The sequence below is a fragment of the Bemisia tabaci genome, chromosome 5, assembly GCF_918797505.1.
Source record: "Bemisia tabaci chromosome 5, PGI_BMITA_v3".
In the NCBI taxonomy this organism is placed as follows: Eukaryota; Metazoa; Arthropoda; class Insecta; order Hemiptera; family Aleyrodidae; genus Bemisia; species Bemisia tabaci.
In genome coordinates, this window is record NC_092797.1 from 32,687,297 (window position 1) to 32,703,665 (window position 16,369).

Below are 16,369 nucleotides of genomic sequence, written 5' to 3' on the forward strand. Positions count from 1 at the left end.
ATTTTTTCAAGCTATGAAAATAACAGGAAAAAAATATCCGATTGAAAGAATGGCAGTAGTGTGACGCAGCTACGTCGGAAAAGTGGAGAATGAAAGAGTAAAGGATGGCTGTTGCGAGAGTGTAATTAGAACTGGTTCAGCTGGTCGGTCATACAGAGACCAACATAAGCAAATTTTGATCGCTTTCACGTGATTACCACGACGCTACGTCCGTCGGTCAGTGTAACCGCACATTGTGTTCCACTTGGTACTTCATGACAACGCATATTCAGTTGTGCTCGTATCCCTTCTTGTTCCCTTCTCAAAATTACGCGGGGTTAGAAGCTACTGGAAGAAAAATAAACGAACGCACTAAATGGAAATTGTCGACATAAAACCAGTTAGGCCAATATATATCACATCTGAAGGGAAGGGGGAGGGGGATCATTTGTTTGGGCTGAAAGTAAATCGATGGTATAAAACTCCTAAATCACGTAACCATTGTCAGATCCAGCAAAATGGCAACATCGTTTTTCTCCATTTGAACCTGTAATGTGGAAACCTGTAAATTACAGCTGCATGTGGCCCTGTAAAGATCGACTTCCAAAAAAGGAACCAAAATTCGAGTAAAGAGAAAGTCATTAAGAATATTGTTTGGCGGAAAATTTTTCTTTGAAACATCGTTTTGTTATGGTTCAGTTATACGATCAAATTGAGTCATTGAATTGGGCCTCTCATTGGTCAGATCCTCACCTCAGGTCTTTTTCCACCAATCAGAGCTTCAGTTTGATGGCTCAATTTTATCGTGTAACTGAACCTTTATTCAATTGAAATGATTTGCTCATTAACCGCCAACGGGGAGCTTTCGACGATTCCGCTGGCCGCGAAGCGGCTTTTAAGGGTATGCAGCGCCCCAGGGGTAGGGCCGCGTAGCGGCAAGAGGGCGGACCCCTTAGTTCAAAAAAAAAAAAAAAAAAAAAAAAAAAAAAAAAAAAAAAAAAAAAAATGAGGGATTAAGAGCCCATCATTTAATCAGGAATCCAAGAGGAGAGCCAAAAAAGACTCGCGAAGGGAGGGCACAGGGGGTGATCGAGGAGGAGCGAGAGGGAGAAAAGAGAGGCGATCGTCGCACGGTGACCAAGCTATTTGAATTTTGATCGAGGTCCCGGGGCTGAGAATGAGAAAAGCGAGAGGCGAGCGGAACAATTATCAAACATTTAATAATAGCGGAAAACCTAATCTCCCACGAGACGCCTATTTGGAACTTTTCCATTTACTAAAAATCTCTCATAACTTATAGCAATCTATGAGCGACGTTGAGTCGAGGATCTATGACCGAGAGGGAGTTTTATTTTCGTGGCTTTTTATAAATACTCCCGCGTTGAGGGAAAACGCCGTATAAGCATTCGAATGTTGCCAAGTTTCCTCTCAAAAAATATGTATTTTCGAGGAAAGTTCAAAATAATTTTTTTGGTTCAAATTTTCAGACTTTTTAGATCAAAAGGCAAATTGGGGAGATGGGGCGTTGTTGCCTAGGTGCTACATATAGAAGAAATTTGGATTATAGAATAGATATAGTAAGAGAGTGGGGAAGGTTGAACAAAGGACTGTATGGGACTAGCCCCCGAGGGCTATTTGAATAAAAAGAAATGAGAAAAAAAAAGGAAAAAAGAAAATAAAAAAGAACAAAAAATGAAAATAAAGAAAAAAGAAAAAAAGGAAAAAAAGAAAAGAAGGAAAAAAACAAACAAAAACAAAAAAGAAAAGAAGAAAAAAGAAAAAAAGAGGAAAGAAAAAAAGGAAAAAAAGAAAATAAAGAAAATAAAGAAGAAAAATAGAGAAAAGAAAATTAGTAAAAGAAGAAAATACAGAAAAAAAGGATAGACAAAGTAAAAAAGAAGTGAAAAAAAAAAAGAATATTATAAAAAAATTTTCTCTTATTGTACCCCCTGGGGTAATAGTAGAGCAGGTCTGTATCTCGTATGAAATTTTAATTGTAAGCATGGAAAAGTATATAAGATCAAGCATTACATTACTCTTAATAGCCCTGCAAAATTTGAGTGAGATCGGACTAATAGTTCTTGAGTTATGAACTTTTGACACTTGAAAATCGCTAAGTTTAAGAAATGAATTCAAAATGCAAATTTTAGAAATTGTATCAAAACCATACCCAAAAAAAAACCCCCAATCCCCCTGCCCCTGTGTGCCTGCCAATTCTCTTTAGTGTAAGGCACCCTCAGGCCCTTCTTTTTTCGGTTTCGAGTCATTTAATCTGAAAAAAAAAAATCACCAACAGTTTTGGTGTTCATTCTACTATTGTACCCCTCCCTGACATAACCTCACTCTCTTATTAGCCACAGGGGTCACCGCTTGGGGCCAATAAGAGTAGAACATTATATATCAGTAAAAAAAAAAACTAATCAAAAAAAGAAGAAAAGAAAGAAAAAACGTAGAAATGATGAAATTCAACTTTTTTCTTTCTCTTGGAGGATGACAATACTTTCTCTCTACCCTAGGGGAGCGAGAAAGTAAAAATAAAAAAATTTCGGTCGAAATCCTCCGAAAAATCGGTAGTGAGATCGTTACAAATTTTCCAGGAAATTCGTGATTTGTCGAGTAAATTTGGCAGCGCCGGATGGTTCATACGACGTTTTTTCTCAGCACGGCACGGCAGAATAGGAGGACCGGAGGATCTGTGTTCCTCTCGCTAATTTTGGGGCGGGTCTCCGTTGGCGTTCCCGCTCCCGTAACAGGTGTTAACCTATAAATCTCGCCGCACTGATCCTGTCCCCTCCCGTCATCGGGGACCTGCGAGGCGCAGGCGTCTAAGTTGAATATCGTGTTTTTCGAAAAGCGCCCCGGTCCCCTTCCTGTGGGACCGTCAATTCGAGCGAGTGATCCAGGCGCAGTCACGAGTCCCTGCTCCTGGCTTGACACCTGGAGATGATACATTAAGGGAAGCCGCTGACCGTCCTGACGTCTGGTTTACATATCGCCTGTCCCTTGTCCCTTGTCGTCGCACAGTGGATCGAGTCAATAGGAGAAGTCGGAAAAAATTTGGAAACTTTAAAGGCTTATAACTTCGTTTATACACAACTTTGAGGTTCTAATAGTGATTTCTTTGGTTTCCTCGTGAAATTTTCCTCTACAAGCCCCCCCTACACTTTAAAATGTTGCGAAATAAGCTTCAAAATTTGAAGTTTTAGTCAAAAAGTTCGTGTCCGACCTCTATAACTGATTCGATCTACTGTGCGTCGTTACTCCCTCCAGATGGGATTCTCACCCTGGCGTCAACCGCTGATCTTAGCGCCACCCAGAGTCCGGTTCTGGGTTATTTCACGATAACGAGAATAGTCGTATCGCCAATTTGGTTTTTAGAGTTTTCCAGTGTGTGGGATCAATCCTTTGAAAAAGAACTCGCAATCATACCAGAGTAGCACAAATAGCAATTGCAATTGCACGGTAGAGTTACGTGTATTGCAATTGCATCGGAGTGTTATGTATGTTGTCTATTCACTGATTGAAGGGGCAAAACGACCGAGAGGATCAACTAGTACTTCTTTTAGAATGCTTATTCGGTCAGAACTTGATCTTTTTAATTAATGATCATTTATATAATGTTGTTGTAACTTCTCACGCAATTATCATAATCTTTTTTATGATAAAATACCTTTGGTAGTAGGAGGTTTTGGTCTTTGACCTGTTCATTGGTGCTCCCTATATAGCTTTTCCTTGTATAAATAATTGAAACAGTTGAAATTAGATGCATTTTTTTTTGCATTGCAAATTACATACCTTCCTCACAAATAGAACTTTCATGGATCGTTTGAAATCGGCATTTCTTGAATTATTGATCAGATTTTGTAAATATATTGCAATTTGATATTAAAAAAATTGTGATTTTTTTACCGTCAGGGAATCTTCCTCGGAAAATGTATGTCACTTTTGGTCATCCCTCGAAACGCCTAGACGGGGTTTGATGAATATTTTAATTTCTAAGCTTTATTAATTCGTTTTTCATTTAAAAAAATGAGCGTTTGAAAACGTGTTTTGAGTTAATTGAGATTTGTCACAAAAAATCAATTAATTTTTTTTTTTTTTTTTTTTTTTTTTTTTAAATTAAATTTTAATTTTGTTCCCTGTATGTGAACTTTACTTTAATGTAAATACTTCAATGAAAGTGCGCAATATACCTAATGTGATCACATTTGTATAGAAAACACAGGAAAAATACAAACTAGGTCCTTACGCATTTCGGCAAGAGTTCTTGTTCAAAAAAATTGCATCGTTGGAAGTCCGATTTTTTTTTCTTATTTTAAAAATTGATCAGAGAAAGTAGAGCGTGGAATATGAGAATTAGTTAAGTAGGCATTATCGTCCAGGTATTGTTTTATTGAACAATATCTATATCAGATAGCAGTTATAGGATTTCAAGCATAGAAATATTAGGTCACATCAATGCACCTGTTTCAGAACTCGATTTTGCATTGCTTGCTCTTTTATCCACAAAGCGGTTGACGGTTCGCGAACGCTAAAAGCTGATACTGCATTAACGGCGTGAGAGTTCCCTCGAAAAAGTTTTCGATAGCTTTTTTTCTCATATCACACCTGCTGCGTATATACATGCGATTTTGGTTAAATTATTCAATTTAACTGATAGTGGATTCTTTTCGATTGATGGGCTGGAAATCTACGACCTAATTAGATGAATTAGGATGAAATTAATGAAGATTGGGGGCACAGTGGGCACACTCCCTGGCCGCTTCGCGGCTAACTACCCAAAGCGCTTCGCGTCTTAGGCGTAATGCGTTACACGTTACTCTTATGCAGTGGCGAGGCGTGAATGATCGATTATCGATATTTCCCCATTTGAAGCTATAGTAAAGAATCGATTATCAAGGTGTTGGTTGCGAACACCCTGTTAATCGATTCTTTAACATGAGTTTAAATGACAGATCAATCGATATATTGCAAAGCACGCCACGCCACTGCTCTTATGATCTCACATTATGGAGTAAGATAGGGACGTGTTTTTAATAATTTCACTCTCGATACAGAAGTGCACATGAAAAGAAGAATGAAGGCTCGAAGTCTTTGATATTCACGAAATGTCGCATGCCAACTGAGTAACCGAGTAATCCCTGGACTAAAGGTTGACAAATGACGTTTCTGCGAGGAATATAATAACTAGCGTATTAAACTTAACGCGAACGTTTGTCAGTATGATAATACTCTAAGCGTTTAACAAGGTTGTTTATAAACAATGAGCGTAAATATTTACGGTTGGCGCTACAACATCTTGTCATGTGGAGTAAATATTTTGACTTGGCTGCGGCGAAGTACAACTAGTAAACTCTTGTGCTCTCCAGTTTACGTTTCGCGGATTCCTTCATTGAGCTTCATTATTCCTTCTTCTTCTTTTTCTTCTCATCCCTGACTTACTACTACGCTCGTTTCTCGACAATATTTGTCATTGTAAATGAGCTATTAACCCTTGCAGCACGCGTTTAGTAGCCACTATATCTTCATTCTTAAGTGGTTTCTCGAGTGAGTTAACGCCCAAAGCCGGAGGTTATACTTCTCCCATTGTTACCTATCATTACAGCTGAATTATTTTTTTATTAATTAATTAATTTTGATGCGACAACACCTACTAATTTTCCAGAAATTTGCTTATGGTCATTGAAGAGGTTTTTTGACTTGAATGATCCAAATACAAACAGAATTAATTTCTTAGGAGATCAAAGAGAGGGTAGCATTGAGAGATGAAGAGACAAAGGCAGAAATAGGAACTACCCGTGGGGGGCTAGAAGGGCACTTTATCGAAGGAGGTCGAGGGGGTTACTAAGAGATACCCTACTAATGTATAACCTATGGGGCTCATTATCTCCAAGGGTGGATGTGGTGAATTTCTTTAGCTTCAGACGGGAGGGGGAGTTTCTACCGGAAAAATTTGGGAAATTGAGTGATTTCAGGAATTTCAAACGCGGAGGGTAGGTATGTCAGGCACTTATTTGGCGAAACCCCTCTCTTTCTCGGGAGGGGCCGAGTAATTTTTTTTTTGGGAGGAGAGAGGCCTCGTCCCCTAGTTCCGCGTGTGAAAAGACATGATATGAATAACAAGAGGAGGAAAAAAGGAAAAGAGGAAAAGATGAAAAGATGAAAAGAGGAAAAGAGAAAAAGAGGAAAAGAGAAAGAGGAAAAGAGGAAAAGAGGAAAAGAGGAAAAGAGGGAAAAAGGAAAAGAGGAGGGCAAGGAGGATACGGAGAAGTTGCAGGAGGACGAGAGGAAAAAAAGTAGAGGAGGAGAGAAGATGAGAGAAGATGAGAGAAGATGAGAGAAGAGGAGGGAAGAGGAGGGAAGAGGTGGAAGAAGTAGATGGAGGAAGTTGCAGAGCACATCTCTCGGGATGTCAAGTGGGTCCCCATGGATACGTAAACCCCTTCTTGGACTTTCAAATTTTCTATATCATTCGCCATTGAATTTCTGAATGGTGCTTACAATACTCCAGTTAAATTCCTTCTCTTATACATTTCCTTTTGCATTTCCGCCGTGGAATTTAAATGTCCATGCATTAAATTCTCGCGTATTGATGAGCGCTTGAAAAACTTTTAAAAAATGGTCAAAAGTTAGCCCTCCGTCAAATAAGGCCGCAAAAAAAATCGAGTTGTAGGAATTTGAACCACTTATTTTGATTCCAGCGATCGCTTGAACTATTTCAAAAACGAAGGGATAAAATAACGGAAACCTATGCTTTACAGCCCTAATCTCCGGTTTCGAGAGACCCGGCGCCAGAGAAGCACTAAATCTGGCCGGACGAATTCCGTCGAATTAAAGAATCAGGGGGGCCAAACAGAACGGGACGGAACAAGGTAACTAAACTGAGTGTTCCCGTGGGTGCTCGCCTTCTCGCGTGCACACACCGGACGCATTTACGCGTTTTTCATCGGGAACAAGCGCGTGTGTGTGAGAGGAACTCGACGGACCGGGGGGGGGGGGGGGGAGAAGGAGCTTAACAGCTGGGCGAAATAAAGTTAAGCAGGAGTCCCGAGTGTTTGGATGTGGGCTCGTAAATCTTGGTTTTTGCTTGTGCGTTATGGGTTATGGTTATGCTTCACGCTAGACGCTTTAATTCTGACAATATGCAGCGAGGTTGTCGAAATTCTCGATCAATATCCAGATTAAGGGGCTTTAGACGTGTGTAATTAGCGATCTGGCAACGGGGGGTCGTTGAGCAGGCGCTAAGGGACGTGCCGTAGCGTGAGAGGCCGAATTGCCCGATTGGTCGCCAATCATTCGTGCACGGCCGATCGTCATCAGTTTCCTTCCCAATCGCCCGGATCCGAAGTTCGAACCCCGAGCGTGGGCTGCGAGGGCACACGACCTTAATTTTACATCCATGACTTATTCTCAGTTGAGTCGTAGTTGCAAGTGTATGGAGTTCGGCACTCTAACATCAGCCCAAGATCTCTTGCCACGAAGTCCTCTAAATTTTGTGATTGAATTTAAATTATTGCGTTCTTAAAAAATTCTGTTTTTAAATTGCGCACTATGGTCGGCTTACGCGCTACTTGTCACAAAAAATTTCAATACTTTTTTGCAATTTTGTAAAAAAGAAGAAAAAAGATACAAAAATTCGTACGTCACGTTTTACATGCACAATCAACCTCTCATATTACATGAGGAGAGTACACACAATTGAACTGCACTCAGCAATTAGGAACTACAATCTCTTCCTCATCCGTAAAAACACTTATGTCCATGGGGAAAATGATGATACATACGTTGTTTCTTATCTGAGCCAGATATTGTAATTATTAATATTGCAAAGTGTGGTCAAAATGGTCTAGTCTCTCTTAAGTCGATCCCTAAGAATCTGCGTTAACATTTGCATAATGAATAAGTTACTGAGTCCTTCAATTTTTTTCAGAATAGACTATTGGACAGGGCACGAGTTAAAAAACACATATTTCCGCAGAAATTGCAGAAAACTTTGAGCGTACTGAGAATTTCAAAATTGTGGCAGCTAACTTTTTCTGTGGCACGTAAGATGTAGATAATTTGGCCTACCCTATAAAATGTAGGCGAAGTCGTCAAAAGTAGGTGCGTGATAGATACAGTCTCCAATATTAGGCCAATTTTGGATTCGTTCCTATGTTTTTGTCTGATTACATCACTCGGGCAAGAGGAGTCCACCTCGTAAAATTCACTCGATGAATGAACAGTTTAAAATAGTCGACAGGAGGAGAGGAGAGACTTGAGGAGTGGATCAAGAGGAAGGAAGAGATACAACCGGACCCTGTTGAACTGATACCGCGATTTTGCCGAACCACGCGAAAGCCCCCACATTTACCATTCAAATTTTGAAGTTTCCGTTGAGTAATTTGGCAGCCACGTGGGAGAAGAAAGCGCGCTTCGCATAACTTCAATTAGCAATTTCCTGAGTTGAAGCTAGCACGAGGATCTAGTCTGTGGTGGTATAGGTGTACTGATTGATTGGCATTTCGATCTGATTCCAAGTGTGGGAAGTTATTCGCTCCCACTATACTGCACTCGATATGCCTGGAGTGTGAACGAAGGAAATTTGAGGAGTCTGGAGTTCCGGCAGGCTTCGGGCACTTAACTCAGGAACTTCAGGCATTGTACTTGAAGTCACTAGACCGCACTTTAAATGACACTATGGAGGCAATAATCACTTATCAGGTACATTAACAGGGTGAGAAATCATTTAAATGAAAGTGTTCATCATCGTTCTCTCACCAGTGGCAGATTCAAAGGCGTATCCAGACACTTTTAACAAAGGGGAGAGGGGGGGGGGGGTCCCGGGACTGCTCCCTAAAAATTAGCGAAATTTTAAAGCACCTCCAATGCACTTGAGGGCAATTTCTTCATGAATAATTACTAAATTGTCAATTCGATCTTCATTCCTCTGTCCCCTCCTTCTCACTTCTCACCCTTCTTCCTCCTTTTTTGGAGCAAACGGGGGGGGGGGGGGGGCAGTGGCGTGGCGTGCTTTGCGATATATCGATTGATCTGCCATTTAAACATACGTAAAAGGATCGATAAACAGGGTGTTCGCAGCGAACGCTTTAATAATCGATTCTTTACCATAGCTTCAGATTGGGAAGTATCGATAATCGATCATTCACGCCACGCCACTGGGGGGGGGGGGGGGCCTCTGGATCCACCTATGTGGCACCAAGGGCCACGCTGCCATGCTAAGGAAAAACGCCGTATGAGCCTTCAGACGTTGCCGAATTTTTCTCTGATAAGAGAAAAATTTTCAGTGAAACCAGTGAATATTTTTCCTCCAATTTTCCAGGCGATTTTAGAATAAGCTAAAGAGTCAAAAAATTTCAAGGTGAAATGTTAATATCTCTCCTCCAATAGAAATAGTAAATCAGGAAATTTGGCTACGTTTGACTGTTCATACGGCGTTTTTCTTTAGCGTGGCATCACGGATACGGTGGCATAGCTAAAGGACGTGAGGAAATCAGGAGATTACGAATAAGATTCTTGAATTTAGTTGAACCATGATTCAAGGGCAGATTTCACTGTTTCTGATCTCAGGTGTCAAATGTATTAATTTCAGGGACCTATTGACTATCCCTCCCTCATAAAACCCTGACGGCATCAATGGACGGCCACTATACTGTCGTGCTAAGGAAGAACGCCGTATAAACATTCGAGAGTTGCCAAATTTCCCCGAATAAAACGTGTTTTTTTTTGAGGAAAGTTATACATATATTTCCTTGAAATTTTCAGATATTATAGATTCAATTGCGAACAAAATTGTCCAAAAAAATGGAAGAAAAACACTCGCAACTTTCTCAATAAATTCTTATTTTTTCAAAGAAAGTTTGGCAACGCCTGAAGGTTCATACGGCGTTCTTCCTCAGCACGGCAGTATAACACACTTTCTCAATTCTTATAAGTTCAGCTTTGATTTGAGTCGGTGAATGGTAAGCACATTTTTCACGTGTGAAATAGTACAAGCAAGCGCGGAAAAATCGCGTATTTAATCGTGAAAACGCATGCGCGTGGCAAAATAAAAGAAAAGAGGCAGCAAAAATGAAAAGAAAAGAGAAGAAAGCGCAAAATCATGAGTTTCCTGATCCGTCAAAGTGTGTTGAGGTGAATGAAACGACAAATTACGTACAAATCGCTGACGGTGCTCCATCACGGCGCTGACTGAGGAACGGCCACGGAAACAGGGAGCATGCAGCGTGAGTTAAGTGTCTGTCTTATGTTATGTTAACTTGAGTGGTAATTAATTATCGAGGAAAAAACGAAGGGGAAAACGAGCATTTTACAAATATCTATTTAACGGAACCTCCCGGCAGATGACACCTCGCCCGGTCGATTATATTTAGTTTCCGCCGCTTCCCGCTTCTTCCTTACACCCGTGTTTATTTTGGAATCCATAGCTTTTTTATGAGTTATTAATTGGGATTATGATTAACACCATAGGTTTCCCCCTCCCCTTTTTTTCTAGCTTCGCCAGTTTACATTCGTTGCTGGTCTGACATTCACCCCATGAACCAATTGAACGCGTTGCACTTTCAACCTCCTTCCCAAAATGCGGAATCTTTTTTAAGCCGTTCGTAAAAGGACACATGATTTGTAACTTTCACATTTCAAATTGAATGGCATGGCCTAGGTTGAAAAATGCGTATTTGCATTGTGGTGTCTTAAAATCTCTGATCATACGTTTTAATTTTTCGAAAGGAAACTTAACTATTATCAAACATTTCTTTGAAAGTTGCTAGGAATATTTGTAAATAATTGGACGAAGGTTTCAGAGAACTATGAGAAAAACTGATGATTCGCACATGAGCACTGAGCAGGGGCTCTCTTAATTTGGCTAGAAGTTCCCGCAATTTTTAGCTGCAAAATGTAAATCCAAGCACTCTCACCGTACGTGCAGGGAGAGCCGGAAATATTTTTGAACCAACAATGTTAAGTTTATCACACTTTTCCCGTCCTTTTCTCTTGCCCTCTTCCTAATTTCTGAATAAAAACAAAAAAGAGGATTGCTCTCCCAGCAGTCGCACCGCATTTCTTACTTGGAAGTCACCACCGCGCGGATGAATATGAAAAGAAACGAGCAAAAAGAAAGATTATTGACCCTACTCTGACAGACTCAGAATGTGCCATAGAAAGGTGCAGAAGAGATCGAAGGAAAGAGAAGAAAAAAAGGTAGAAGAAGAGAAAGAAAAATATTTGATGAAAGGGATACGAAAAAGGTGGCGAAGAACATTTCAAGGAATGGGGAGAAAAAAGGAAGGACAGAAGAAGAATAGAAACAAAAAAAGAGGAAGAGGAAGAAGAGGAAGAAGAGGAAGAAGAGGAAGAAGAGGGAGAAGAGGAAGAAGAGGACGAAAAAAACGAAGAAAAAACATTATTCCGTTCTTTCTTTCTCCTTCTTTCTCCTTCTTTTTCTTCATCTTCTCCTTCCTCCTTCCTTCTTCCCTTTTATTCTCTCCATCTTCTTCTCCTTCTCCTTTCCCTTCATCCTTTTCCTCTTTTCCTCCTCTATTTCTTCACCATCTCCTTTCTTTAGTTCCTGACGCGTCCCCGTCCATGCCTGATATATTTCAGGAGTTCTGTGATAATGCACTTATGTGTTTCCTCAAAACTCTCCATGCAGATATGATTAGCAGGACTCCCTAGACCATCGAGAGATTTATATTTCTGGATCTCGAATATATCATAAAATGACGTCCGGTCAAAGTTCCAAATTCTTAATCAGCCGTTGCCTTATCGATGCATTGCTCGGTACTGTGTATACTCATAATTACGCTCATTGTTGCGGGGAAGAGTGGATCGAGGATTGATTCATTATGATAGGAACCAGGCAGCGCGCCTCAGCTATAAGAGGCCTCGACCGAGAGGAAGAGATTCAATAATTCCTGAGGTTGTTAAGAGCTTAGCGCCTTGTCATAGGGCCCTAATCACGGGGAACGCTGCTTCTGCCGTCTCTCGAACCATCTAATAGATGAATGAGTGGAGAGGTGTTGAGTGGGAGGAGTGCCAAAAGCTCTTTGGCTCCAAATCAGCTCTCCGAATTATTCTTCGTTGAATGAGCTCTTCATAAATTCCAAGTTTTTGTGAGCAACTCATTCAAACTGAATGGCCCTAGATCCGATGGACCGTTCGTTAATAATAAATAAACTTTTTGTGGGGTTTCCAAATTATTGAAAGAGGGTCACGCACGGAGATGCTGCATTCAGAAAGAAACGAGGCAGAAATGTGACACAAATTTTCTTAGTCTGAAAGTCAATTGTTTGGCTTTTAAATAATGACATACTTCATAAACGGACAGTAGGTCAATCAACCGGACTGCATTTTGCAATTTGGAACTACAATGTCTGGTTCAGTTTAAAAACGACGTACGTGTACCATTAGTATCTCTATGCACGTGAGTGTTCTTACGAATGGGCTAGAAATTGCAGTTCCTAAATTGCAGTTCCTAAATTGCGGAATGTAGTCCAATTGGTCTTCAAGTTGAATTCCATGCTCGCAGAGGATGTTTAGGCAGCTGCGTAGCGCCGCGCCATCAGGACAGCCCAAATGGATTAAGCTTTTCACAATTTCAGAGCGATTGTAGGGTCTAGTGCATGCGCAAACTAAGTTCCATTTCGGTGATTTTGAGAAAAACAAGCTTACGTAGTTGAAAAAGTTGAACTCTGTTATACCGAGCTTCATGTCTTGAAAACAGTTTAAACGTTACAGTTTAACGTATAGTTTTACGTATAGTTTAAACGTAGTTGAAAAAGTTGAGTTATACCGTTCCATTTTTACAAGTTTAGGTTGAGTACACGAAAAAACAAAAAAATTAATATTTTCAAAATTGTCATTTTATCATGCATTATAGATACGTCAAATTTCTTCAATACAGACGGAGGAAGATATGAAGTTTTATGAAAAAAAGATGACTCACCATGCAACTGAGTGGAGTCGATTTCATTGCGGCTAATGTAAATGTATTGTTTCTCCTCCTCCTTGATTTTGTGGTCCAAACATCCATCTGTTGCAAAACTGGAATTCTAGAGAACAAAACGAAAAAATAGAACAAATAGTCATTTTTGAGATATTTTTCTTTAAAAATACTGTCCAATAAGAAAAGAAATCTCAGTTACATAAACACAAAATCAAATTGATTAGTCAGAATCAGCTACGAAACGAAATAATTGCAAGAACATTTGCAAATTATGCCAACAGTTTTCATTGCAATTTCTCCGAACGAACATGAGACAATACTTCATGAATAATGTTCGAAAAATGACTGGAAGATCTTGTGAAATGTTGTCAAGAAGGACAATGGTGTTTGATACAAATATTTTAACTCCGGTGTGGGTGGTGAAGTATCACACGAAACTGAAGGCGTTTTTGGATTGGTAACAACAGTTTGTCGTAGCTCACTGCGACACGTACCGCGTAAACGGATCAAATAGACCCGGATCTCCCCATCATTTCTATGACTGCTTAAGCCCGAATCTACCAAGATACGAAACATTTGCAAGTTATATGCCAACAGTTGCTATTCAGGTTTTTCCCGACTAAATGCGAGGCAATACTTCATAAATGCTCGTCAAGCGATTAAAAGATCCTACTAGTTAATATCAAGATGCGGGCTGATTATTGAAATTCGTTGAAAACACGATAGACCAAGAGGACACACGGGAAAAGAAGCGACCTTATTGGTTGAGACGGGTGGTAGTTATAGACTAAGACTGAGGGAGAAAATTATCGACTAACTACACGGTCTCTCATGGGTTGCTGTTAGCTAGTCTACTTACCCACCCGCTTCCACCAATACTCTGAAAAAAAAAGTATCATGATCTCAACTATACTTCCAGCTGATTTTGGCACCAGCCACTTAAGTAGTTGCACTAGCAAGAAGTGTTAAGGCACCAGCCAACGGTATAGTTAATCCAACCACACTTATGCTGACTGTGAGGGCACCGGCTGGAGGTATGGTTGGTCCAACCAAACTTTCAGCTGACTTAACCATACCTCTGGCATGTGCAACTACTCTAATATCTGACGCCAAAATCAGCTATAGGCGTACAGTTGGAATTGCGATACTTTTTTTCCTTGTAGGGTATCTCTATGTTCTATTTTATCTCATTTGGCTCCTTTGTCTATCGCTACGTCTATCAATTTCAATTGAGATGTTGCATGTGTGAGGAATTTGCGATTTGACTGTTGATTCTTAAGTAAAAATTCGCGAGTAATACGATGGTGCCACTGGTTTTCTCTGAAATCAACTCCCAAGCTCATAAAAAGCTCTCAAGTTGAGGCCAAAATGGAGGGGATATCCCACCCTACCCTGACAGTCCACCTCTACATCAAGACAAATTCTCCATGCAAAGATAGGGAGCAAATACATTAGCAGGGTTGCCGTGTTTCCAGTTTTGGAGTCCCCAAATAAAGTGGCAGCCCTGTCAATGTATTTGCTCCCTATCTTTGAATGGAAAATTTGTCATGATGTAGAGGTGGACTTTCAAGGTAGGGTGGGATATCCTCTCCATTTTGGCCTCAACTTAAGAGCTTTTTTTGAGCTTGGGAGTTGCTTTCAGAGAAAACCAGTGGCACCATCGTGTTTCTCGCGAACTTTCACATAAGAATCAACAGTCAAATCGCAAATTCCTCACACATGCAACATATCTCCATTATCAGCCCGCAGGCCTGGAGTGACATCTGTATCTTTTTCATGGAGGTTTTTAGACGAGTGCGGGCCTTGGATATAGAGTTTCGAACACGAAACTGGACTGAAACTTCCAGAAGGGCCGTGCGAGAACAGTGCGCAGTGTCCTCGCGTCCGGAATCGACGCAGTAAAATTCTCCGGTCATTCAGCCATTGTCGGCGGTCGATCGGTCGGTGACTTCCGATCCGTGGAAGATCCTCAACGGAGAGGCGCAGAAAGTGCAGGGAGGGCATCGGATCATCGGATGATGGCACGAGCGGACACAGCGACGATGTTCGGCACCGATATAAGGAAGCTGTGACAATGTTTAGTAAACACGTCAGTTTGATGACTTCACGGAGACGATAGTGATTCTGTTTATAAACACATCTTACTCAATTTTCAACACCGCTTAATTCCACTCTCTCGTCCGAAATTGGTCCACGCCTTTTTTTCTCTCTCTTTCGGATCTTCCCCTCGTCCCCCGTTTCTCTCGAGTCTTCTGAGATCTAGTCGCCGATGTTGTTGACACGAGAGTTTTCCAAACAAAATTCAGAATAATAACCTTAATTTCTTGCGACTGCAGTGCAATGCACTTCTCCGCGATTCTGTGAAGGTGCTCAAAATCGGAGCCTTCAACGCGGTTAATACACCGACGACACTTTGCCATTTCGTGCGAAAAACTCTTCCGCTGTTAAATCTGGATTGAATGCATGCAGGTTCACTGGACCCACTTAAAGGACCACTGTTGGAGATTTAGTGCCTTTGCATCTCGGAGCGGGAAAGGGCTCTTTCAGAGTGTCACTCGTCACTGGTTATATTCAAGTAAAAGAGAGTGAGTGCGAAGTGATATACTGTGTATAACACGCACTATGAAACGCTCATATTAAGATGTGCGAAATTTGTTCTGGAAACTGATCATTTTCAATCAGAAAAGTAAAAATCTTAGCTTTTGAAAGCTCGGACAGGGTCGTATTAGCCGCGCGCCGCACAGTGGATCGAGTCAATAGGAGAGGTCGGACAAAATTTGGGAACTTTAAAAGCCTCTAACTCCGTTTATAGTGGCGTAACTACCATACGTGCCGCCACCGCCGGGCGGGGGGGGGGGGGGGGGGGCCGCAGCGATGCGGGGGGCGCAAAATTTTGGTAAAAGAAAATGGGAAAAAGGAGGAGGAAAAAATAAAAAGGAAGAAAAGAAAGAAGGAAGAGAGGGAGAGAGGGAGGCAGAAAAGATGAAGAAAGAGGAAAGCGAAGAGAACAAGTACTTCTCCAATGGATGGGTGACTGAGTGTAATTTGCGACTTGACCTCTGACATGTCAACTGCGAAATTGAACGAACTCTTCACCTCTCTTTCTACTCTCCTAGTGATACCTTGATTTTCTCCCATTTATTCAGATCCGAATGACTAGAAGGGCAGGGGGAGGGGGGTGCGCCGCTCAAAATTTCTGATATGAAAGGGCGCAGCCTCAGATCGGCGGGGGGGCGAGGATTTCTAGTTACGCCACTGTCCGTTTATACACAATTTTGAGGTTTCAAAAGTAGTTCCATTGTTTCCTCGTGAAATTTTCCCTTAGAAGCACCCATTATAATTTCAAACGCGACGAAATCAACATCTTGCAGTTTTAGTCAAAAATCCCTGGTAAAAATTGGCGATAGGAGCTACGTTTCAAAATACCATAGGAGTTCTTATAGCCGA

At 41.0% G+C, this 16,369-nt stretch overlaps 1 protein-coding gene across 1 annotated transcript in view; it reads right to left on the reverse strand.

Moving 5' to 3' along the window:
* LOC109037335 (uncharacterized) overlaps positions 1-16,369 on the reverse strand; it is a 40,388-nt gene that overhangs the window by 14,879 nt on the left and 9,140 nt on the right. Inside the window, exon 2 of the mRNA XM_019051935.2 lies at positions 12,923-13,028. Coding sequence (XP_018907480.2) covers positions 12,923-13,028 — 106 coding nt within the window. The remainder of the gene's footprint in view (positions 1-12,922; positions 13,029-16,369) is intronic.